Here is a 26,301-nt window from a genome sequence, read left to right as displayed (position 1 = left end):
TGTGCAGGCAGATCCTCGGGCTGGTAAAGCACCCAAGCTTGATCAGCAAACAAAGATGGGGAGCAGGTGGATCACTCATTGATTCATATATTCAGGTTTCATTCCACATATTAATAGAAAATAGCTTTTCCTTTCCCTTCAGTGTGTGATAAGTGAGTGTATAGTTGTTACCTTGTTTAGTTTTGTATATTTTTTGAGATCTACCATATTTTTGATGACCAGCAGTTTAGCTTCCTCCGGTGATCCTTTTAGTTTGATTTTTACAGTTTGTTATCCAAGTACTTTGAATTTTTCCCAGTTTCTTAAGGTACAGTGCTTGCTTGGCTCTTTGGTTAGATGTTCATTGATAAATACTTTATATGCTTTTAATTTTCTCCCTTGTCCCAGCAGCGCATTCTCGTGCTTCTGATTTACACTTAAGATAATAGCTGGTTTGTTGCTGGTGTTTATTCTGGGCACAGGGTGGCATGCGTCGATGTTGTCACAGTCCAGATCAATCCCTTTGGACTGCAGGAAAGCAGCAACCTGTTGTACCATGGAGCTAACGTCCAGCTCCCCTGGTTCCTCACTGCTATTGACAGTCCCTGCCTGAGCGTATGAGCGGGGTTTAATATGAAGCCCCGGTCATTTATCCTGGAATACTGTTGCAGGTCTGCAATCCTTTTCTCTTACTCTATGTTTTAGATGCAGAGGAGCTTTACCTCCTCCACAATGTTAAGGATGCTGTTCTACTGCAACCTGATAGTAGAAATTTCCTCCATTAGAAAGTCAAGAGACTTTTTAATGTCCTCGACAGCTGTCAGAGTCCACTTGGCCCCATGGTACCCTTCAGTGTTAGCCTAATAGCTCGTTGGCTAGCCTGCAATTACCTCTTCAACTCTTTTAGTCCAATATCCAGTATCAGGGTTGCATTCCAGACAGGGTCATACCAAAAGTTTCAAACAATTAGACCATTGTCCTTGATGGCCGATGGCCAGAAAATCTACAAAAAACAATTAAAATATACCACACAACAGCTCACAATCTCTCTCACATAGTGAAGTTTAATTCAATACATTCAGACTTTCATTGCATATATGCAAGTTTCAGTCAGTATATTCAGACTTCCATTGCATATCTTCTAGTTTAATTCAATATGATCCAACTTTCTCGTCATAAACTAGAGCTTCATGCGATATATGTAGACTTTCCTTCCATTCTGGATAGTTCATGCGCTGTTTTTTCTGTTGTATCCATTGCATTCATTAATGCTTCATTCCATGCTGTTTTTATTCTGTTTGAAAATTCTGTTCTCTTTTATGTGAACTTATTTATTTACTTAACTATTTATAGCATGCATCTGGGGCACACGATTTCCCTTGTGGCAGTGTGTATTTTATCTGCAACTCACCCTGCCGCAAACTCTGGCAATAACTGAAGCAAAAAAGAAAAAGAAAAACATCAACAGACACGTTGACTGTGCGTGATGACGACCGGGAGAGCCCGGAGTGGTGCGCAGCGTAACATTCCATTGAGAAGAAGAGGGGAAAGATGGCGTCCTCTAACAATCCTCGCAAATTTAGCGAAAAAATCGCTTTGCATAATCAGAAGCAGGCGGAAGAGACCGCCGCGTTTGAAGAAGTGATGAAAGACCTGAACATCACCAGAGCTGCGCGGGTAAGACCCCCACAGAGGGGATGTTTACCTCTCGTTGCATCGCTGTTTGGCAGCTAACGAACACTGCGGAGATGTATCGGAAAGGTTGGGATGCTAAGTAAGCTAAAGTTCATATTAGCGTCCTTTGCTGCATCAGTGCAATGCTGCGGAGCGACGTTTCCCCCGCGCCTGTTAAAACAAGCCAGCATTATTTGACTTCCAGCAGCAATAACCAGCTTAGCCTCGCCTGCTGGAGCTGTGGATAATGTGCACCTGTTCTCCCCTGCCTGTGGCTGCTGACATTTCGTTAGCTAATAGACAAATCGTCTGGCATGGTAGTGACCGCATTAGAGCATGTTGGGAAAAGTTAGCTGCGATTTAGAAACGGAATGGGAAGCAATGTTGGTTGACAGAGAGATTAGCCAAACAGATGTTAACCAGCTGTGTGTGTGTGTGTGTGTGTGTGTGTGTGTGTTTCTTATTTATTAAGGGGAAAGAGGGTAACCCCCACATTACCCGTAACATTATTTTCATAGCATACACTTACGGAGAGCAAAGTCAGCTCTGACTAAATGATCCACATGTCTCGTTTTACTCGCTCTATCTTTAGCAAAGTGTGAATGGCAGCTTTCTCACTACAATGGCAGCGTTCAGCACTGGTTGCCTCAACCACTACAAGTGGAGCAGATGTTTTCATTAGGCTGCTGTTTATTATGCCAATTCAATTGGCTTTAACTGAAGCTGCAAGTCCACTGGTGATGAATAAAATGTGGGGGGGTTTTCTAACGCTGAGACATGATGTTCGTTTTACTGTCGGTCTTTTTTGTTGTTGTTGTCATTTTACAGAAGTGACTATAACTGTGGATGAAAAGCTCTGGTTTAGATATAGCAGATGATAATCATGTAAAAAAAAAAACAGTAAAATGGAGCTGAAATGGGATTTTTTTTAAAAAGTTTTAAAATAACTTCCAGAATGACTTGTCATAATTGTTGGCGATTTCTCGCAATTTTTGATGATTAACTAATTGTTTCAGGGCTGTTCGTCTCAAAACATATAAACCATCTTGTTGCCAGGAAATGTTGGGGCTAATTGTTGGTCTAGTTGCTGGAAATGATGCCCACTTACCACGGTGCGTCAGTGTAAACCTGAGCTGTACTGTTATTTACTGCAAAGGGGGAGGGGGGGATTGAATTTACTACTCAGTTTTATGGTCTCTGCCTGATTTCTTTGTGTTGCCATCCAAACATCCATCCATGGCATCAGTTCTGATCATTTATCCTCACGCATTTCATTTCATATTCGAGGCCTTCCATCACAGTGTTTTTTTTTGTTTTTTAATTACATATATGACTTTTGTTTTGACTACTGTTGTGTGGTTAATGTAGTAGCCAGGTGTGTTACATGGAAAGTGTGACTGTAATTACACCAGCTGTCAGTCAGGTGTCATTCACATCAGCTGATGTGATTTTTCTTTTCTTTTTATTTGCTATTAAAATATGTTCTCTGCCTCCTGATTATTCGTGGTACCGCCACATCTGCCTGGCTCATCACGTTTCATCTGTCAGTTAATGAATTCATCAGTCTTTCATATCCCACACTGTGGTCTGGCATGCACCATTTGTTTTTAGCATCTCTTTTTTGTGTATCGGATCAGTCATTCACTCATGCTTTCATGCAATTTTACTTTGCACAGTTGCAGTTACAGAAGACCCAGTATTTGCAACTAGGGCAGAATCGTGGACAGTACTATGGAGGCTCACTGCCCAATGTCAATCAGATTGGAAATGGCAACATTGACCTGCCTTTTCAGGTGAGCCCCTGGCCTCTCTCGGCTGGTAAATCAATGGTTTGTTGTAGACCAGTGTGCCCTTCTCAGCTGTTGGTGATACTATTGGACATACAAAGGTTGCAGGTGTCTGTGGTGTTGGTGAAAGAACCCAGAAAATTCCTCTAAAGCCATTAAAGAAAGTCTGCAGGCTTATGTATGGCTGTGCTGACAGTAAAGTGTTTAGACATTACCTTGTCGTCAAAGCTGCAAAAGCATCAGGTTTTATCAGGGTCCAAGAGTGAAGGAGAAGACGTGCACTACAGCTGGGTTTTTTTTTGTTTGTTTGTTTCTTTTTGTTTTGTTTGGGTTTTTTTCACCCTGATGCATAATTTGGTTCCTAAATTTTAAATAGACCATTGCTTGTCATGGCTTTCCATTTTTAATACATTTGCCAACTCAAGCATCAGTATGGGGGGCCCATGGCTTGACTCATTTTGAAACAAACACATGTGCACCATTTATCCTCAGACATTATCCTAAGACACAGTTTTATAGTGTAAGCAATTTTTGTTTTTGTTTTTTTTTGTGGGCGGGGCCTCATTCACCTGATGTATCCACCTCCAGAACTCAGTGCTGGATACCAGTCGGACAACCAGGCACCACGGCCTGGTGGACCGTGTTTACCGTGACCGGAACCGCATCACTTCGCCTCACCGCCGGCCGCTGACAGTCGACAAACATGGACGCCAGATATCCTTTCATTTCAAGCGCACTGTGATGAGGAATGTGTTATTGTTTTGGTCTCATTTTAAGTCAAAATTCTGATTTGTGTCTGGAGACAAGCTACTTCAGCGTAGCAGGCTGCTTTAAATTTAAGCTTTTAGCTGTTTAATTGATCAGCTTTCATTAGTCTTCATGTATTTGTGTGATACGTTTTGTGTGTGTGTATGTATGTATGTGTGTATGTGTGTGTGTGTGTGTGTGTGTGTGTGTGTATATATATATATATATATATATATATATATATATATATATATATATATTAGAGGTGGGAATCACCATACATCCCACGATACGATATTATCACAATACTTAACGCACGATACGATATTATTGCAATTTTTTAAAATATTTTCAGATTCTGTACATAAAGGTAAACTTTATCAATATTCATTTAATCTAATAACAAAGTCTCACACTCAGTCTCTCATTTCAGTCAGTTTTATTGTTGACAAACTGAACGGTTTGTATTACAGTCTAGTCCAACTTAACTGAATGCAACCATCTGGTACAATTATAGCTATTCTGAACTATGCAATTTATGAAAACTATGCAGCCCATTCAGCAACTGAAGAATTTGAAAGTAAATTAAAACAAAATATAATTTTACATTAAATAAAAAAGTTTTAAACTTAATTAAAATAAAACATGTCTTAAATTAAAATAAGTAAACTGTCATGTTTATTGCTGCCAAAAAAAGTTAAACACATTTGGACAGTGTCAGGATTCTCGCTCAGAAAAGGATCAACATGCTCTGAAGTCAGAGCACAAAAACTTTTTTTGTAACAAAATATCGATTTCTGCTGTCCCTGTATCGATACATTATTAGCAAACAAAATATCACGATACTACACAGTATCGATTTTTTCCCCCACCCCTAATATATATAATATATATATATATATATATATATATTAGGGGTGCAACGATACACAAAATTCACGGTTCGGTTCGATACTTTGGTGTCACGGTTCGATATTTTTTCGATATAAAAAAATGTTCATGCCTTTTTAATTTGTCATTTATTAAAATTATAAATATATATTTTTACTCAAAAGTACAGTTTTTAAATTTAATGTTGCTGAAACAACAAAGTAATAAAAAAATCTATCTTATAGAGAAATCACTCATCTTTGGAAAAGAGAGTTTATTACAGAGAAATGGCTCTGTAATCTCCGTTAACGAGCTACCGTGGATCGCCCCGTGCGTGGGGCTGGACGGCCAACACGTTAACGAGCAAACTGCGCTAACACACTAGTTCCCACCAATGTAATTGAGCATTGCGTGGCACATCCAACATACTGTTTTACTTTTGTCCATGACGCGCTTACCTTCAGGGTCATACGTCACATGAAAACCAAGACAGTTTCAAACGCCAGATCTGAATGAGGGTGGGGGAGGCTTCTGTCTTGCTAGCTTGCGCTGCGCTCAGTGGATCTGCGTTCGACTACTCCGCCTAGGCTGCACTGTCGAGCGCAGATCCACTGAGCGCTCAACACAGACAGCATCGTCAGAAGGAAAGTTGATAAAATAAATTAAAAATTTTGTATTGTTCGATACATATGCGTACCGAACCGAAAGCACTGTATCGAACGGTTCAATATCGATACGAGTATTGTTGCACCCCTAATATATACATATAGTTAGAAGAATGAATGACTGAAATTCTGAAACAATAGCCTTTTGTCCTAATGACAGTCTTCATTGCTGACACTATCAGGACTATTTTAAAGTGTTTTAGCTTGTCGTCATGTTATTCCTAAACATTTAGCCAGTGCCATTGATGATAAACAGAAATACAACAGATAGACATCAGCCACTGATGTTGGGAAATGTCCTCTTACTTGTCGAGAGGCCAAAATGCCAATATGCAGACTTGAGATAGGGGCTAAATTTTGTGGGATGAATAGTTTTGAATGTAAGGCCTCAGTTGCACAGGCCTAGAGACTGTTTTGAGATCCCCTAGCAACTTCTTTGTTGCTAGGGAAAGATGTGTATTTCCCAACTAGTTGGGCGTTGGTTCCTGGAGGTTGCAATGACCAGATAAAATGGATGGGAAAGAGGGCCCCACACCAGAAACCTCCAGGAGCAGTGGTTGCCTGTAGTTTGCCTGGAAAGGGGTTAACCAGGGGTTAAGGTTATTTGGTCATCCGTGTTTTTATATTGTCATATGGACCAGAGATTGCTACCAGACTGGTTAACAATGATTGCTGTTTAAGGAAACGCAATTACTATTCATCATATGAGATGTGTTAAGATATCATCTGTCAGTAATGGTGCTGAGTGGATTTTAAGAGAGTGAGTGTTTGTTATGCTGCATGTACTGACAGCCTGATATTGAACTATGTAACGCGATGCGTTGTAGACAGTTGACAAGACGGTCAATATATTCATCTATTAGATAACAAGATATCAAAGTAAATGTATCCAAGTAACACTTGTGTGTGGTTATTTATTATTTAGCAGGTCTTTTGGGCTGATTAGGGCAAGAAAACAAATTTATTTCCCTTGACTAAATTCACATTGACAGCTGTCCTTACAGCTCAGTTTACCTCTCCCCACCGCCAGACACTAGCTGGAGAAGGTAAGGCACCTCCTTTTGTCCATTTGCCAAAATAAGAACTAGGACACACAGCCAGATACAGCGCTCTTCCAAAGATTAAATGACATGACTCGGTGCAGCCTAGTTGATGCACAACTTCTAAAGTAAACCAGAAGGTCTAGAACAGATTTCTGATAGATTTGATGCTGCAGAGCTTGAATTCTGCCAGTATTCATGAGCTGGCATTGGTTTTGCTCGAATTTCATCTGTCTCTCACGTACAGGACAAATTCAGACTCTGCCTTACACCAGAGCGCCATGAATCCAAAGCCCCAGGAGGTCTTTGCCGGGGGATCACAGGAGCTGCAGCCTAAACGAGGTAGAGGAAGATCCCGTTAAAAAGACACAGAGCTGCTTTTATTTATTAATGTGGAATTTACTAATGCAGACAGGAAACCTCAAAAGACATAAAGGGGCTGGTGTCACACAGTAGTAGTTCTTGGTGAAATATTTATAAAGTAAATGGATCTCTAGCAAAGTTTCTAGAGAGGAAAATCAATAATTAACTGATTATGCATTGATTATGTCTTTTTATGTGTGAAGCTCTGATAAAGCGAAGCCAAGATTAGCTGGCATCCTTTCAGTCTGTCTGGTGGTCACCTTCTATTTTTAGACTCTAGAATCTGGTGCACAGCACTATATTCTGCATGACTGGCTCCGATATTGATGACTCATTTTTTTGGTTTGTTATGTATTTTTGTCATGGCAAGCAACTGTGTCTTGCTGTTTCACTAATTAGTACTGCTGCTAACAGTGCCTGGAACGGAGAACTCGGAGACAAGTGCAGACAAGGATGTGCAGAAACAGTTGTGGGATGACAAGAAGGTACCAATGGGACAGGGAAGGGCTGCAGAGTGTACACCAGTGACGCAAGACTTGTGTCTCATGATTGCATTTTCTTCTCAGGATGATTCATCAAAGCCCAACACGTGTGATGTCCCAGGAATCAAGTGAGTTGTTTACGTTGCTTGTTTTATTATTCTTCAAAGAGCAATGCCACTCGAGTATTGTGCATGAAGCAATATGTGGACATTAGTTGTCTGCCATATTGGGCGTGATACAGCTAGGTTGCTAGGGAGAAATGTGCGTTCCCCAACTGGTTGGCGGTCGTTCCTGGAAGTTGTTGGCTCTCGCTGGGTGAAAGAGTTGCAAATAATTTGTGCTCCTAGTGATTGCTTTGGAGTTTGAATTTCTGTGACCTAAGAATTGACAAGAAAACTTTGGCACGTTTTTTTTCCTTTAGTTGGAAGAATAATCATCAACCAGATATAATCCTTTAAATCTCATCTATAATTATTTCAGAAAACTGTGAATAACAAACTTCCTGACCTCCTTCATCAGGCTTATCTAGGGCAATCTATTAGAGCCTGAACCTGTACAAAGAAATAAGCACTGCATAAGATCACATTTAATGATTACGTGCTAATCTGATATTAACAATTTGATGTTTTACATACTGAGATTACTGGTGTGCCTAATGCTAACAGGCAAATGTTTATTTATTCCAGGAACAGAGAACGTCACTGTTTGTTTGTCGGGTTTTTTGATTACTTTTAGATCATGGATCTTTTTTTTTGGCTGCTACTGTCGATCACTGACAAAGTTAGCTGCTTGGTTAACATTTACAGCCTCGCTGCTGCCAAAACAAAAAATGTTAATGCCATTTTTAACTACAGTCCTACATCTCCATTGTAAAATAAGGATACATGACAATGCAGTTAGATTAATAAGTAGGCAGGTTTTATTACTGGTGTGTTTTGTAGCGCTCTGGACTAAGTAAACACCAGCTCAGTATTAATCTGCTACTCTTTTATTTTTCTATAACTCCTTTTTTCTTTTTCTTTCGGATGGTTGATTGAAGTTTTTTTGTGCATTCCCCATGTGTCAGGTAACTAAGGAAATCCTCCAGCATCTGTGAGGAAAATCACAGATGCTGTTAGTGTCGCCTTTCAGGATTGTTTTGCTGGTGCGCTTCCTTTTTTTCCCCAGTAGAACAGATCAGATATGGCTGGGGAAAAGTCCTGCAGTGATGGGCAATCAGGTGCCATTTTTCTACGAGCACTATAAAGTACAAACATAAAATGCTTCATAATGACATTTAAAGCAAAAATCCTTTTTCGCGTTAACCTTGGATTTTAGAAAAATGGCACTGAAAGAATTGGAAATAAATGGGAGAATTTTGCAAGACCAAACATGGATGGACCAAAAAAAAATGGGGGGCAAAGTCAGCAATTTCTAACCATTTTATTATCTGATGTCTCTGGTGAGAAAGTCCATGTAGTTTCCCATGTCCCAGTTCAAAGTTAATTTAGATGATCTGTCAAAATAACAGAGCAAAAGCAGGACTTGCTTCTTGAAATAGTTTGGAGTGGGTTAGGAACTCCCGACAAACCGCCTTAATATGTTCAATCCAATTTAATGGAAAGACGTGAGACCTGTTTAATAGAATCAGGTTCAGCTTTATTGACCAAGTACAAGGAATTAACCTTGGGCTTTTTCTTTGCTCTCAGTGTCCATAATAAAGTTGATAACATGACAGATATAACAGCCACAGTCATATTTATTGTGCAAAGTAGTGGAGTGCAAAGATGCTGAATAAATAAAAAGGCTGGTTAACGGACAGAATTACACAAATTAGAGCAAAACTTAAGTGATTATTGTCATTTATTGGTTAGGAAGTTAACATATTCTCTCATAAATCAGGTTAGGTACAATTATTTTCACAATAGATGGTCATCACAATAAATCTTAATATGTGTGATTGAATCAATTTCCTCTGATTGGTAAACATTTTATTTGTTGACCTTTGCCACAAAGAAAGTCACAATCTTGTGAAAGCATACAGTAAAATGGATCATTTACATGTGTTCAAAAGACAGTTTAGATCCCCTTTTATTTATCATCCCTCCCCTTATTGAAACTTCCCTACTTTGATAGGATATGAAAAATACACAGACAAATGCATGGTTAAAAAAGCTAGTTGTAACAACATAGTTACAACTGTAACTATGTTATGGAAGCACAGCAGCTACGACGGCCATTGTGACAGAAGTCAGGCTGATTTTGTTAATGGCTGCTGTGCTTTTTGTTGTGTTTTGCGCTGTGGTGGTTGCACTTTGGGTTGGGGTGGTTGCACTTTGGGTTGGGGTGGTTGCACTTTGGGTTGGGGTGGTTGCACTTTGGGTTGGGGTGGTTGAAGTTGCATTCACTTCTGGTATCTGTGAAATGGCTGACATTGAAATTGATGGATTAACTTCAGACTCATTGCTACAAATTCTTCAACTGCTTATAATATAATTTGTTGTTATTTGCTAACACTTACCGACAAGCAGAAGCAGAATGAAACAGATCTTGAGAATCATTGTGGAAAAGTCCTTGAACCTTCAAAAATAAAATGATTGATTATTGTTTCATTTTAAATTCACATTTGTGTTTCCCAAAAATTTGGAAATAGCATTAAATATAATCTATAATGACATAGTTTAAATAAATAAAGTATAATATAACAATAGCTCAATAAAGTAAATCAAGTATGAAAAGTGAAATAAATACAATAAAAACTCACTTGATAAAAATCTAAACCAAATACATTCAGTTATTGTCTTATTAGTGTAATTTTCTAAATGACAGAAGTGTCTTTTTTCTATATGTTTCTAATTCATAATGCAATAACATCATCTTTAATTTAGAACAGCATAAACGTTTGTTTTTTTTTAAATTACTGTAATCATTATACAGCTCTTTCTATAATAATGTAACTTTTAAATTAAAAAAAAATCACTTCCATAGTTTTGCTTTAAAGAAAAACACAATTTTTTTTTCTTTTTTCAGGAAAAACCACATTGGCTTGACAGAAAAGATGGTCATGAACTAATTTGTCATATTTTATTTTCCATATTGTAACAAAGTAAAGTCTTCAGTAAATCTTTCCCTGACTCTAAAGTTTAGTCAGATATTCTAGATTTGAAAACTTACAGTTTAATCGTTCTGAGTTGTCTTCAGTCGTGCCGATGCTCACCAACTCCAGCTGTTTGTTGTTTAATCTCTGACGGTCTGCAGCTTTTATACCTGCACAATGTCGATACGATGACATCAGGTGCTGAACAGAGACACAGCTTGTAAAACTGGTTGACCATCTTTTCTTGCCAGTATCAACAACATGATGTGACGTATATGTGATTTTTATATCTATCTATATAACTATATAGCGATATCTATATTTATATAGATATAGATATATATAGGTAGCTACCAATCTATATCTATCTTTTTGTTTGTTTTTCGGCACAGCATTTAAGTAAACAGTTAACAGGTGGATGGTTTATTTAAGCTACTGGGGGGGTTTATGTGATTAAATGTACTGGTGAAGCTTGGATGTGTTTTTGTTTTTTGTTTCTTTTTTTGGGGGGGGGTTGCAGGCATACGTTGATGTATCTTTAGATATGCAAATGTATACATAAGAGACAGGAATGAAAAAATAGCAAAATATAACACATGGCATAACATAGAACAGCCAACTGGCGGTCCATCTGCATCTAAAGGACAAAGGTCACTCCTTTGAGGATGCCAATGTTCACATGGTTTGATGGTTTGAAAGACGAGTAAAAGAAGCCATCTATGTCCACTGTGAATGACCATCTTTGAATAGAGGTGGTGGCTTACGACACCAACTATCTGCCATCTATAAACCAGTTTTGAGATCCTTCCCAGACGCCTTAATGCCCACTCACATCCTGGGCCTTCTGATCTCCGGAAATCACATGATAGGGTGGAGTTTCACAATGAGTTCACCCGAAACCTTGGCTGATAGTGACCTACACCCGTTTTCACATCTTGGCTCGTGTGATTAGGTAGAGCAAAAACAGTCAACATTCAGTTTTTTGTATGAACACGTTTATTCTTAAACACAGACTGAGCTCTAATACGGAAGCTTTCTTATCATTTCTTTAAGTGGTCTTCAGGAATAGTCCTTGAAGCTTCTTCAAGGACTTTCTAAGAAGCTCTTCTTTGAGTGTTTGCTGCCTTTTGTTTTCGTGACAGGCTGCTAGTTAACAAAGCACCTAAAGAGATAAAGTTTAAAACTGGTTCCCAGAAAGATGATTCTGTTCATCTGGACGTAGTGTTCTCAGTGGGAGAAAGATTTCGTCAGTCATCCAAGTGACTTCTTCAGTCTCCGCTGCCTGCAGGTTTCCCCAACCTTATAAACATTACCTTTGCACAATGACTGAAACTAGCCCACTGCAGCTGTGATGTCAGTTTCATGGTCATTAAAATGTTTCTCTCACTGAAAACGCTACATCCAGATGAACAGAATCTTCTGAAACTTCTTGGGATTTACTTACCTGGATGATTGAGCATGCATCAAGATATTTTAAAACTGCTTCTTTGCAAAAAAAAACCCTTGACTTGGGTGCCCTTTTTTATTTGAATGATTCAAAGGTCAGTGTCTGAAGATGGTCAGGTTCAAGTACTGGACTGAAAATGAGTGAAAAAGCAGCAAATGTCCAAATAAGAACTTTGCAGAACTATTGCTCAAGAACACTTTCAACAAATTCAAAGAAAATCTGGCTCCTTGGAAGCAAAGTAGAACAAATTTAAGACTTTGCACAGTATTGTAATATTTTCTGTTATAGGCTCACAAATCACAAATTATGTTTTGACAGCTGTACATAAAAAGAAACACGAAATGTGCTGTCAGTTCTCAGAGACGTCACGAAAGAATTTGCATCTTTTTTGCTTCTAAATTCAAATAATATCCACGTTTAAAGGTTATACAAGAAAATAAACAAAAAAACTAAATGCACGCTCATTTGGTTAGTCAAAAATGAAGCAAACTATTATGAAACCCTGTCACTCCTGCTGTGCACTTCTGTGTAACTCGTGTTAAGCCTCCATATTACAAGTTTACAATTATGTGCTAGAAAAAAAACTGGAAAAATTGCTAAAAGCAACTTTTCGGTAGGACACAATACCCATTAGGTAATTAATCTAGAAGAAAAGTTATTACAAGATCATTATGTTGTGATGTAACAGGAGTGGCTTACACATACTCGTTCCCAGGAGACACAAATCCCTTGGTGGTTGCACCAGAAACAATATGTGGCATCAAAATCTGCCAGATGAGCTTCCTTTGTGACCAAAGAATCAGCCAAAAGTATCCTTTTTTAGATTTCCTATTATTAGTTATAGGTTATCGTTCCTGCTTCTCTCTAAACGAAATCTGCTTGTGTTTGCTGTATTTGGTTCAAACTGGCCAAAGCAAAGCATGAAACAGGTCTTGCAATGATTTCTCCTTGCTAGAAACTGAAAACATTTTCAAGAAAGTGAACTTACGAGACACAGAATACACACTGAGAAAAGATTGTCAGCTGATGGAAAATTCTAGCACGGCTGGGAATTATTTATCTGTGGGCATCACTGAGTGAAAGCACAACAAGCTTCAGTTTAGCCAAGCTTGTTTGTAGAGCGCTTTATGCTAAGGACAGAACTAAAAATACAAAAATAAATAATAATAATAATATTAACAAGAACAATACATAAAAATATATATTTAAAAACAGAAAAATTGCATAGGAAGCACAATCTGAGTAATATAATGCAAATTATACTGAAAAATGAAAATCGTCTGTCATACCGTGGCACCCACCCACTGTAGGTGGGTTATAAGAAGTGATTAAAATAGCATTTAAAGCAAACACGTTACCCACCGTCACTTAGCTGTTGTTGCCTTTTATTAAAAATGCTCATATGCTTGGTCACAGTCTTGTTTCACACAAGCTGTTCTTATGTCTGATAGAAAATGTGCTCTTTTCAGCATATTCCCTTCACCAGACCAGGAGTTGAACCCATCTGTGCTCCCAGCCGCACATAACACCGGCGGTTCGCTGCCCGATCTGACTAACATTCAGTTCCCCCCACCGCTTTCTACCCCGCTGGACCCCGAGGACACCGTGGCCTTCCCCTCCCTCAGCGCAGCCAACAGCACGGGCAGCCTCACCACCAACCTCACCCACCTGGGTATAAGCGCCGCCAGCCACGGTAATAAGCAACATTTCGTGTTCATTAAAGGGGTAAAACGGGTAAATTTAACAAAGCAAAGGGATTGTACCGACCAGTGTTGTAGCACAGAAATTTAGCTTTAAGTGGAATGTGTTTGTTTACAAAGGAGAACCACTAAACACTTATGCAGCTGAAAGAAAACATAAAAACGGTAGTTTTCATACAACTGACAACAAAACAGCAGGATTTAATTTGATGCTCCACAAGTGTTGAGTCTAGCTCTGCAGGCGGCACGCAGTGTGGCCAACAGGATCTGGTTCAGCATCAGTTTGTAACTGTCTCTTATGTTGTAACACCTAATGTGTAAAATACCAAATGTAGGGGCTTGTGCTTTATCACATTTATGCACTTTTACAGACTTTTACTTTGACTTAGACTCACTCTTCTGCACTCAGTATCAGTCCCTACCGTGCAGGCATTTAAAGTTGGTGGTTTTTGCTGTTTTACTTTTTCTGATGTTTCTTATTTACACCAGTTGGTGCATTAAAGCTAAGTTGGAGACAAAAAACAGGTACATGTACATCCATAGTTTTTTTTTTTTGTTTTTTTTTTAACTTCCCAGGGATCCCCACTTCCTCTCAGCCCACCATGACCGTGACTGCACAGTGCCGGCAGCCACCGGTGGTGCCGCTCACCCTAACCTCTGACCTCCATCTCCAACAATCTCCTCAGCAGCTCTCACCCACCCTTTCCTCACCAGTTAGCATTACACAGGTAAGGATTAATTAAAATTAGTTTCATTCTCTTTCAGGAACAATGTATTTGTATATCCAAGGTATTTGGACCAAAAATGGATGAAGTCAGAAATTTAAAAATAGTTATTGCACTTGCATCCCGATGTGTTGAATTTGAAACAAATGAGTGTCATCACTTACTGCAAAAAGAGGTCACATTATATTGACCCTTAAGGATTTTTCACATTAGTTTATGGTGCCGTTTCAAGTCTTTTTCCATTAATGATTAATTATATTTTGTAGGTTTTGTGCACAGAATAAATTACAGAATAAAATACTGCATTTTAGGATATGCTACATTATGGTCAAACTCTCATTGGTTCAGTATTTGTTTATGTCCAGATAGTCATCAGTAGAAAGGAAGAGTGTGGCTTTACAAAGTCAGGCATGAGAGAGCAACAGAGTCGGTATTGTAGGGAGGCCGTGGTGGATGAGCGTGACACATTTACATATTTATCAGCTTAGCTGATCTTTCTTTTTTTTTTCCAGTCTTCATTTGCAGTCTGGTTATGTTAAAGACTGGCTATGTTGATTTTAGCAGGAAGATAAAACTTTTACTTTGAAGGAGACTTTTCACAGTTCCAGTTGAGTCTTTGCAATCAAGTCGGCAAATTGCAGGCATGTGCCGAAGACCAAAGCAATCACAAGGAGGTTGTTGGTGCAGCACTGTACAATTCTTTGCAGATAATTTCACCTGGTACTTTCAACTGGTTCGAGAATACATACGTTTCCTTATCAGCTAGAGGTTGCCAGGGGGGTCGCCAGGCCCTAAGTGACTGAAATCATCTGCAGTAATGTGTTCCTATGTGTAAATAGCACTGTTGGATGCTGAGAACAGGCTCTTAATGATATCTGTGTCTTTGTCCTTGTACTTTTAGTACAGATCCATAAATTGTAGTGCTTTTGAAATATCAAGCTGTATACTAATGAGTATTCAACACATACTAGGTGGTTAAAGATAAGATAAAACATTTAAACACCACACCCCTACCCTCCAGTTCATGCAGCAGAAATCACTGCTACTTGGACTAATTTATCCCCATCGTTCTGCAGGTCATGCCAACAGAGTCATTGACCCTGGAACAGCAGCTTTCTCAGTACCCTCTGTTCAACCAGCTGACAGCTCAGGCTCAGGCTCAGCTGATCAGTGACCTCCAGAAGCAGCAGGCCCTGCCACAAGGCATCCAGCTCATTACCTTGCCAACTCTGGCCTCCGCTGGTACAGCGTCTGCCACTGCCAGCAGTCCCTCACCAGACAGCCAGACCACTGGCAGCATGAGCATCAGCTCGGTAAGATGCAGTTTAACAAGAACGTGGAAGCATAGATAAAAATCTGATGACATGATTGAGATAATTTTGCTTATTTTTAAGCTGCTGTTCATTTTACCACTTTGATGATGCTACCCTAAATACATCGCAGTAAATATCTGCACATCCTTTCTATGCTAATTTATTTCTAATTATATAGATTAACTTAGCTAAGAAGCATAAACACATATTACTCTTTGCTACAAGATGTCACTGTAAAGTTGTTTGATGTTAACATCTTTGTAAATGATGGTTTATGAAAAAAGAAATGTGCATTTGGCCATTCTTTAAAACACAACTGTTTTTATTGAAGTAGGCAAAAACCTTTACCCTAACCTAACTGAACATTGCCCAGTCTCTTCAAGAACAACCTGGATCACTTTAAGCCCAGCTGGTATTTTATTTAGTTGGTTTACCTGGAACTCTTTTTCTGCCTCCCTTTCATTTGTAAATGGTTGGACTAGATGGACTGCACTAGACTAGGTGTTTTGTTTTTCACTGTTGAGTGCTCAAAGCACAGACTTTGAGCTTTGTGCCTGAACAGTGCATCAAACTTGTGTTTCTTTAACTTGATTTTTTAAGGAGTCAAATTTAACAGGAGGAAGTGATCCCAAACATCCCGGACTTCACTATAGTCTATTCTAGCTTATACCACATTTGCACATGCAAATGTACATTTCCATGCAGGCTCCCACACATATTCCACAGTGGCGACTTTTGAAAATTTCCTTCTTGGAAAATGTGGCTTTAGGTGTAAACAGCTGAAAACATATATGTTGTGGAAACCTACCTAGTACCTAGTTCTCTTCAACACCGATAATCATCCACAAACAAAACATCCACACATTTGAGCTTGAAATAGAAGTTGATGAAAAGGTCAGAACAACATTTCCAGAGACCGATGTAAAAATTGCAGCATTGCTGAAAGTGATCCAGAGATGCACTCAGATATGATTTTAAATGCTTAATAGATCAAAGTTTAATCAGCTAAGGTCTTTGATTTCCATGGACTAGCTTCCTGAGCTTTTTAGTCCTACCTCATATGTTTTGAGCAGACCTTAAGTTGATGCCTTCTCACATGTCATCGTTTTTAGACTTGTGTGTGACAGGCATGAAGCTTAGTGCTAGCTAACCCTCTTCCCTCCAACAGTACCGCAATCAGACTGGCTCACCAGCCACTCAGTCTCCAACCTCCCCAGTCTCCAATCAAGGCTTCTCCCCTGGAGGCTCACCTCAAGTAAGGGCCCACCCACCGAGCTACCTGCTGTTTGGGGAAGGGCTTTGCTCCTGGGGGAAAGCTAATTGTAGAGAGTTAGGCTGCTTTTCATTCACTGTATCCACACTTAATCACTCATGCTGTCAACAGCTGCATAGCTCATTTCTTCATCAGCACTGCCATCGTTCACAGCGTGCATGGCAACATATTGATAGCCTATTGATGGAGGCTCTGACACTTTGTAGCCTTAAAATATTCATTACAGTTTCTCACATGTAATTCACCCAAACTATATTCTCTGTGTCAGATATATTCTGAGGAAAGTCTTGGTTTGTTTGTTTTTTCATGGGTGGGGGGACATGCCAGGCTGGAGTATGTAGGTGGCAAGATACGTACGTGCAGGAAAAAATATCTGCTTTGTTGTCACATAGTCAGGTCATCATCATGCAAACTTTATGCTAGGGAGATAACCTTGTTGGCCTAGCCCAGGGGTAGGCAACTCCAGGCCTCGAGTGCCGGTTTTAGATGTATCCTTGATCCAACACAGCTGATCCAAATTGCTAAATGACCTCCTCACCATGTCTTGAAGTTCTCCAGAGGCCTGGTAATGAACTAATCATTTGATTCAGGTGTGTTGACCCAGGGTGAGATCTAAAACCTGCAGGACACCAGCACTCGAGGCCTGGAGTTGCCTACCCCTGGCCTAGCCGTTCCATCCCAGTGATTTGGACATTTACACTGTAACACAGTGTCAGTGTAGTTTTTTTAAAAGGCAGTTTAATTACAGTTAGTTTCCAGAACATGCATCCTTGTTTCATCTTTATTGTTTTTTGTTTTTTTTATTTGAAACCGTGGAAGGGGATCTTATGTTGTTTGCCTCTGTTTTGGACTTTATATGAAGACAAAGACTAGATGTAAAGCTCACAGGGGCTAACAGAGGCTAACATCAGGTAACAGAGGCTAACCGTAGCTAAATGAGGCAAAAACAGCATTGCTACTAACAGTTCAGCATATTCTCAACAGCTCACTTACTATGTGGAGACAGTAATTCATGGATGCCACTTGTAGTATCAGTAGCATTTTATTCACTACCCCTGCTAACTACATAGCTGTGTTCAGTTCAACTTTATTTATATAGTGCCAAATTACAACAACCAACCTCAAGGCACTTTCTACTGTAAGGTAAATCCTAGGTAGGTTTGTATACTCAATGAGCCCAGACAACTTTCCAAATATACCAGAATATAATAAATATTATTTAAAAAAATAAATAACTTTACCTTTTTTGCACTGGAGTCCCTACAGTGGTGGTGAGTTGAGTGTTGCCACGGTAATATGATGACAACAACCCATCTGAATTAGTTTTTGTCTTGATCTGGGCTGTCGTGGTCCTATCTACGAGGATGGGACAAACTGAAGCACCCTGGTTGTTTGTCATTTATAATAAAACTGTAAAGTGTGCTTTCAATTTTAATAATAAACTAATCATTAAAGAGTGGCGCTATTACATCTTCTGTTAGCCTCCTCTTTTTGTGTTTAACCATGACAGTCGTGGTCACGAGGTCCATTTGCTTTGCTCGCTGCTCACTCTGACAGCTGTGACTTTGTGTGCTGCTTGTGTATTTTGTTACTCCATCGCTGAAAGTGTCTGCTTGTGAACTCAGATATTTTCCTCTCTCTGTAAAGATTTGTGTTATTATTGTAGCCACTGCAATGGTGTATTTCTCATATATATTTTTGGGGGTTGTTTGTGTTCCTCCAGCACATCCCCGTGGTGGGCAGCATATTCGGCGACTCCTTTTATGATCAACAGCTGGCATCGAGGCAGACCAACGCTCTCTCTCATCAGGTGACACATAACGTTAAGTAAAAGGTTTTCTTTAGATTCTCTCTGACTTCAATGTGTGTAACGTGTACAATTGTGCTTTTTAGCTCGAGCAGTTCAACATGATCGAAAACCCCATCAGCTCCACCAGCCTTTACAACCAGTGCTCCACCCTCAACTACACGCAGGCAGCCATGATGGGGCTCACTGGGAGTAGCCTACCCGACTCTCAGCAGCTCGGCTACAGCAGCCACGGCAACATCCCCAACATCATCCTGACAGGTAGCCACAGCACCTCTGTGTGTTTGCCCTTTGATACATTAAAGGTTCTTTGCGTAAATGCCAAGCATCCGTCAAAACATCGGTGATGAGCAATAAACGAGGTCCCCCTGTGCTGGTGTGTTGCACATGACTGAGATTTCAGTCAATATACGCTCTATCTGGGATAAGGTAAAGAAGTCTAAAGGCAACTGAGCCGAAAATAACAGCACCTTCGCTTTTTGCAGAATTCTCCAGAGACCATACGAGGGAACAACTTCTTTTAGACACTTCCACATTTTACTAAATTGCCAAAATTTCTTTTTTTATACACTTCTATCATCCAGTCTAATAAACAACACCAAATAAGAGTCGATAGCAGAATAAACTGTACGTCTGTGCAGAGTTGGTGTACTATCATCAAAGTAAACCTTCCAGTGACTTTAAAGGTACTTTGCAATCCACTTGTGCAGTAGTTCTAAAATAGGATCTCTGTGGTAGGGAAACATGTAGAAATACTTGTTCCAATTTAGCTTGAATCAGTAAAAATGCTAACCCGATTCTTGCCAGGCGTGCACATTTTTCTCAGCGCTTGTATTTCTCAGTCACAGGTGAGTCTCCGCCAAGCCTGTCCAAAGAGCTGACCAACTCTCTTGCGGGAGTTGGCGACGTCAGCTTCGACGCAGATTCTCAATTCCCTCTGGATGAGCTGAAGATCGACCCGCTCACCCTGGACGGACTGCACATGCTCAACGACCCCGACATGGTGCTTGCCGACCCCGCCACCGAGGACACGTTTAGAATGGACAGGCTGTGACGTGAAGAAAAAGAAAACTCGTTAATGGAGAGAACCAAAGGGCAGGATGATCCCTCTTCCTCGTTGCATGGCCATCCAGCTGTCCGACTTTGCCCTTTGAAACAATGCGGCACCAAAAGACAACAGGGGGGAAAAAAGACATCCAGCAGCTCGCCAGGGGGATTGCCTCGCTGTCGTTTTCAATGAGATTGGTCGCTCAGCGCTTTTGCTAGCCTACTGTGTTTACAGTGTACCATTACATGCCACATATATTCCAAAAACGCACATTTGGCGGTTTTCTTTTCTTTTCATATCCGCTTTATTATTTATTTTGTTGATATTTGCTTGTAGCAGGAAGCTGCTAGGACATTGGGCGAAACTGCACCCGATATAAGCGGCCGTGTTTTTAAGAAAAAAGAGAGCGAGGAAAAAGAAACTGAAAAAAAACATGGTCGCTTTGCTCATACCGTGCAATGAAATAGAACGGTTTCCCCATCATGCCATAACGGCTTTCTATTTCACACTCAAAGCTTTATTTTTGACAACCAAATGTTATTTTCATTGTGTACTTGTATGTTTTTATGCTTCATCTATTTATATGTTCTATTTATTTATTTGGTTAAAGATTTTATATTCCATTTCATAATTTCAATTTGATGCCAAAATGTTTTCTGTAGGCATCGTGTAATATTGCACTGATGTAATTTGTGTCTATTTATTGATTACTAACATATTTATAAATGTGTTTATTAAGCTATTTTTGGTTTATCGAGGAGTGCAAAACCTCCCCATAGTTGCCCTTCGGTGTTCAGTGTGCCATTTTCTGATGTAAGATGTGGCGACCGTTAACCATGCTGCAGCCCAACAGTCCAATCCAAATACGACAGTTTTTTTTTTTTTAGCACCGCTCCAAAAAATGCTGCGTGCTCCGGAAATGCGTTGGCTTAAAGCCACACATGTGATCTTTTACTGAGAAAAATCATCAGGAAGAAAAACAGAAGCATCTAAATTTATTTTCTCCTGATGAAAAGCCAGAATACATACATATATACACACGTTCAGGCCGACCCTCTTCTCAGTGAAGGAAGGTGTCTGTTTTTAAACCAGAGATCACTGAAATCTTTTAAAGTTGTCACTGTGAAATCACCTGATTTTGCCTTACGGGAGTATTCTACTGTTCTACTTAAGTGTCTAACGTGACAGCGTATTTTCGTAACTTACTGTAACGTTTTCTCGTATTTGAGAGAAACTTTTGGTCAGTGATGTTTGTGGTTATGTTGTGTAAGGTTTGACAAATCAATGTACTGTATTTTGTAGCGGTACACTTTATAGCCAAATTGTTGGATGTTTTCTAAAGTGGGGCAAAAACGAGAAAAAAAAAGTCAAAGGCGGGTTTGAAGTGTTCGAGATGGAGCGCAATTGTGGGGAGGCTTTTTGCTCCTTTACAGGGAAGCTCTAACAAAAACGCAGCTGACTCGACGCGTGGGTATTTCTTACTGAACTACTGGTTTTCATAAGCTCCACGCTTCTAGTTTATGAGAGGATGGGATAAAGTAGACAAAGTAGAATATGGCTCTATAAATCTATTTATATACTAAGTATTGTGCGCAATCTGATTTTTCGGCAACCAAATGAACACCACACAAATCGGCGGTGTAGCAGAGTCACATCGTTTGAATACGCAGACAGACTTTAAGGGGTCAGTCAGCACGCCTAAATCTTTTGTCAGAGTTTCCCTGAGAGTCACGTGCAGTCTGTGGGATCATGTTTGTTATATTGTAACGTTTGTGTACAGATGTGCTAATATTTTTACTCACAGCGCTGATGGGAAGAGTTCCCAAATCCCCCTTGCTGAAAAAAGAGAAAAAGGAATCACGTTTGGTTTACCTCTACAGCTGGACGGTTCGTCTCAGTTGAAGTGTTTTCTTGTCTGCTGTAAACCTCCATCAACGGTTTTTGTTTGCCTTCAACGGGCCTGTGATTCCTATGCAAAATGAGACAAATAAGATGCTTGAAGGAAAAATCCACCTCTGGTGTTTTATTAGCTAACAGAGTTTGCACGTTAAGCTGGATTTATTCTTCTTTTTGCAGGCAAGCAAGCAGTGTGACTCTTATATTACAGACGGTAGACTTTGGAGATGTCAGTTTTATTTTAAAGAGAAACATTATTGCAGATTAAAATGGAACCTAAAATGTCAAACATGGTAAATGTCGTGCAGGCCGTATAATATTTTAAGACTTTAAGGGCTTTGTAGTTTATAACAGAATTAAAAATCATCTCACTTAAAAACTGGAATTGGGTGGCATCTCTTTTAAAGACTAAACATCGTGGCTCTACGCTAGAAAACGGACACTATTGGGAGTGTGCGCGTGTAGGATGTTGTAGTGTGTCGTGGTGGTGCTAATGACAATCAACAAGTGGAATACAAATTCATTTCGATACCAGAGAAGCATAAATCCAGCTTAATTTTGAAGTTTTGGCCTCAAAAACTGTAAATCGTGATTTATTTAATTACCTGAATCTCCCTCTTCGTCCTGTGCGACTGTTGAACATGGTGCAAAATTGCTGCTCTAGAAAGACACCCTTTGCCCCTGACCCTAAATGAACCCGTGTCAAACTTTTGCATTACCCACAGGACGAAGAAAAATGCGACACACACTAATTCTGCTTCGTGTAAAGCAGCTAACGTTGGATTTTTCCTTCAAGCCTCCGAAACAAACGTGTAGAAAACACACTCTACGGATTACATTTCCAAAGGTTTGTGTACCTAAAAGATATTAAGCGTCACGTGCACTGTCGTGCTGCCAATAACGCCAGTGATTTGAGCTTTCCTGCCATCTTTCTTTCGTCCTGCTGAAGTCATTGATTCACTGACCTTGTACATATGCTACAGCTGAAACAAAATGCATGACTTACCTGACAGTCAAAACCTCTAAATGAAGGCCTTCTATAGCTCTGCAGGTTTGATTTGTGTAACGTAACACTACCACAAAGTCTAAAGGGATGCATGTAAGGGTTTCTCCTGTTCAGTGACTCTGTTACCTCCATCTCTGTACAATGCTACTTGATGAATGATAAAAGAATGTATTTTAAGTGGCAGTGTCCTAGTTTTAACCCTTTGCCAAATGAACCCGACGATGTTTGGTGCGTTTGGTCCGTCACAGAAGGCGACCAGGCTTCCATTTCTCTCTGCACTCTTTCATTTGCCCCTTTTCTCCTTTTAAGGAATCAGACTGTTGCTTGTTCCACGCTTTCTCCTACTACTGTAGCATCTCTCTGCGTACGAGTGTAAAGCGGTCCCTTCTTGTATAGAAAGACCTTGCGGTCGTTCCGGCCCTCTCCTTGGCTTTGTTGATGCGGGATCCGTCCCGTGGAAGTTGCAGATTGGCACGTGCGCTGATCATTTGCATATGTGAACTTGACTCTTCTGACGCTTCTGTGTTACGCAGTCAGCCGCATGACATGATAGACACGTCGAGCAGATTATTATAAAATGTTATGTGCAGGACTTTGATCTCGCTATGCTGAAGTGGATTGCTTTTCAAGACACCGGATATGATAGTTTTTGTTGTTGTTGCCTATCATGTCACGTTCTGGACTGGGTAAAATGCAACTGTGTGTGTGTTGGGGTTTTTTTTATTTTCTTGGTTTCTTTCTTTCTTTTGTTTTTTTGTGTATGTGTGTGCAATGTTTAGTCCACTGGTTGCTTCGCACTTTATTTGTGATTTCCTGGCTTTTGAGCAGAGACTGTTCTGCCTGACGTGAATGCTGACTGTTTCACACCAGATGTATACTCCGGAAATATTTTCATGTCAAAGAAAAGATGAATTCTCTATTTTCCTTTGTAAACTATATTTTAGCTTGTCTTGTTTTTTAATCTGTGAAGATCTTAGGGGATGCAAAACTAGAAAGGGCTTACTCCAGTGCAGCTTGTGTGCTTGTGTTGGAAAGGATAGGCATTCCGAATGTGTTTCTTTGTTGGTCACACCACACACACACACACACACACACACACACTGATTCAAACACTAATTAGCTACATATGTCACAGTCACACTAGAGTAAACAGTGGTTTGAAAGTGGTATGCAAGCACTCAGAGTGCGTTGCCATCTTCACAGGAACTTATTACTGTTAAGATGGCTACAGGCTGGTATGACTTTGCGATTGAATAGGGTCAAAAGGACTATTACATGCAGTCTGTTGGTGATAATGAGACTTGGCTACATATAAAACTTCACATTAGGCATTTAGAGTCCAGTGAGAACCTCAGCGATATGAACAGAATACAAACAGTTTGCAACCAGCTGAGTCGAGCCCACTGTGGCAACTCACAGATGAGTTGTGCTCATCGCCGCAGACCGACTCAGATTGATTGCACTGTGGTGGCAGTTTTGGCTGCATTTGAAAATTAGAGACCGATTGCCCCCCACAAGGCAATCTGTGCAGAGGTGGTGCGCGGTCAGCCTCGGGTGCAACTAATTACGGTTGGTCTCCGACAGAAAATAAATAAATAAGTCAATGCATTCATGGGGCAACCACCAATTTTCCTTTTCTAGGCGCAAGGAGGTTCCATCCTGTTTTTACTCTACTGTGACTGAGCCATTAAATACATATGCTGCCAGTAACAGTTCTGCAACACAGTCTGACTTTACTCTAGTAGCTAAAACTCGAAACTACAGGTTTGTCATATTTTTTCCTGTCTAAAATATCCACCCACAAGCCCAACAGTTAAAACAAGAACATGTACTAGAGAGGAGCTCGTGCTGAACTCACACTACTTAGAAACTGCTGATGAGGTGTGTTAACGCCTTCTTCGTGGTTTTATCTAAAAGTAATTATAACTCTGGTAATAGACTTGACTTCATGCAAGGCAGCTAACACTTTAGTTTAAAACTAGTAAAAGAGACTAAAAATGTCAGGTTTGTTGATCAGATTTGAAGTAATTTCACAAAATAGGCCGATCCTGAGACGACATGGTGAAATGCAGAGAGCTGGAGGTCCATTTATTTCAAATATAAGATGCACAGGTCATCTGAAAATGTCTTTTTATGTCTGATACACTGTTTAGTTTTGAGACTTTTGCTTATTTTAGTCTGAGACGTCACTTACTTGAGGTACTTCTCAGCACAGCCCGTTCCCTTTTTTTGCCATAAAAAGGCACAAACGGCATTTTTGTCACAAACTGAAAAAAGTTTGATGAGTGATGCTCAAACAGGAGCGTGCGATTAAAGGTGTGCCCTCAGTCCCAGAATACAAGGAAAGAGTTGCTGCTTGGTCTGTACTGCTTGTTCCCAGAGACTTTAGGTTTGACTCAAATGTCCCTTTAATAATATGGGGTTTTATAAATGACTCTACAGTTAATTAAAATGTGTAAACAAAAATAAAAAAAAAACAGAGTTTAAGTTCCACTTAAAGCTTCTAGTGAGAATAGCATTATATCACTGTTGTCCTGTAAGTCGTAGTAACAGAACTGTAGTTATTTATTTGTTGCCATGTGATTCTCTTTACGTGACCATTTGTTTATAAGAAAAAAAAGTCAAATTAAATTGAATGTGGAAGACAGATTTTTCTCTGCACATAGTCTTGATTTGCAGAATATGCCGATTAAAAAGAAACTGTCCAGTATCGCATCACAGCGTGTTGCTGTGGACATGCATGATGTTTCGACCCTGTTGTATATTGTCTTTGCTATTGTTTCTATTTTGTAATCTGTATTTCCAAATGCAAATTTAAAAGATTATTTTGGATATGTGCATGCTTGTGACTTGTTCAGAATGTTAATTTCCACTAAAAGCTGTTGAGTTTGAAAACAAAAAGCAAGTCAAGTCTGTTACTTAAAATCACATGTTCGGCTTGTTCCTGTTTAATAACATATAATACCTATAAAGCCAATTTTAAATTGAATGATCATTAACGTAATTTTATTAAAGGAAATGTAATTTACCTTCCTCTGTTATAGACTGTGCTATAAAACTTCTCGGTCTGAGAAGTCGAGCTGATTCTTAAGTGCTTTAAACTTGCATTATTTCTAATGACCAGCAGGGGGCTCAATGCTAAAATTAGCCAATTTGTATAGAAGTCTATAAGAAAAATGACCCTACTGCTCACTCGATTTATGCCCACAGTAAACAGTTTACTCATAAATGTATTGTTTCAGTTGCTAGCTTCAGGTTCTCTTTAATACAATTTAATTTTTATTTTGTAAATTATTTACCCATTTAGAGTAAAATTGAGAGAAAAGCATAGCCTGCTTTGGGGAGTGACTACATTGTCATATACAGATCCTTTATGGTGAATGTCCAGTGTCTTAATGACATC

General features: G+C 39.6%; 1 protein-coding gene and 1 long non-coding RNA gene across 5 annotated transcripts; one reads left to right on the top strand and one right to left on the bottom strand.

Moving 5' to 3' along the window:
• The first annotated feature begins 1,480 nt into the window (after positions 1–1,480).
• crtc1b (CREB regulated transcription coactivator 1b) lies at positions 1,481–25,799 on the top strand. 4 transcript variants are annotated; one of them, XM_084952391.1, is made up of 14 exons: positions 1,482–1,656; positions 3,330–3,446; positions 4,029–4,156; positions 6,709–6,768; positions 7,010–7,104; positions 7,540–7,610; positions 7,692–7,735; positions 13,600–13,823; positions 14,407–14,558; positions 15,632–15,868; positions 17,037–17,123; positions 18,865–18,951; positions 19,035–19,209; positions 19,791–25,799. In XM_084952391.1, exons 1-14 carry the CDS (start codon positions 1,531–1,533, stop codon positions 20,000–20,002), a joined length of 1,815 nt encoding a protein of 604 aa, XP_084808517.1. In that variant the 5' UTR covers positions 1,482–1,530; the 3' UTR covers positions 20,003–25,799. The 4 variants fall into 4 exon arrangements, with proteins under 4 accessions (XP_084808518.1, XP_084808517.1, XP_084808516.1 ...); XM_084952390.1 differs by having other exon boundaries at positions 7,525–7,610; positions 19,797–25,799; XM_084952389.1 differs by having other exon boundaries at positions 7,525–7,610.
• Positions 9,239–10,821, bottom strand: LOC146372498 (uncharacterized). The gene is made up of 3 exons (XR_014802669.1): positions 10,761–10,821; positions 10,108–10,166; positions 9,239–10,014 (listed from the first exon to the last, which is right to left on the bottom strand). It is a non-coding gene; the product is annotated as an uncharacterized LOC146372498 (long non-coding RNA).
• Positions 25,800–26,301: the final 502 nt, after the last annotated feature.

This window comes from Perissodus microlepis, chromosome 15, assembly GCF_051167445.1.
Source record: "Perissodus microlepis isolate ML-2025 ecotype Zambia chromosome 15, ASM5116744v1, whole genome shotgun sequence".
NCBI lineage: Eukaryota > Metazoa > Chordata > Actinopteri > Cichliformes > Cichlidae > Perissodus > Perissodus microlepis.
The sequence above is the reverse complement of the archived record's forward strand: the minus strand, read 5'-3'. Positions and strand labels throughout refer to the sequence as shown.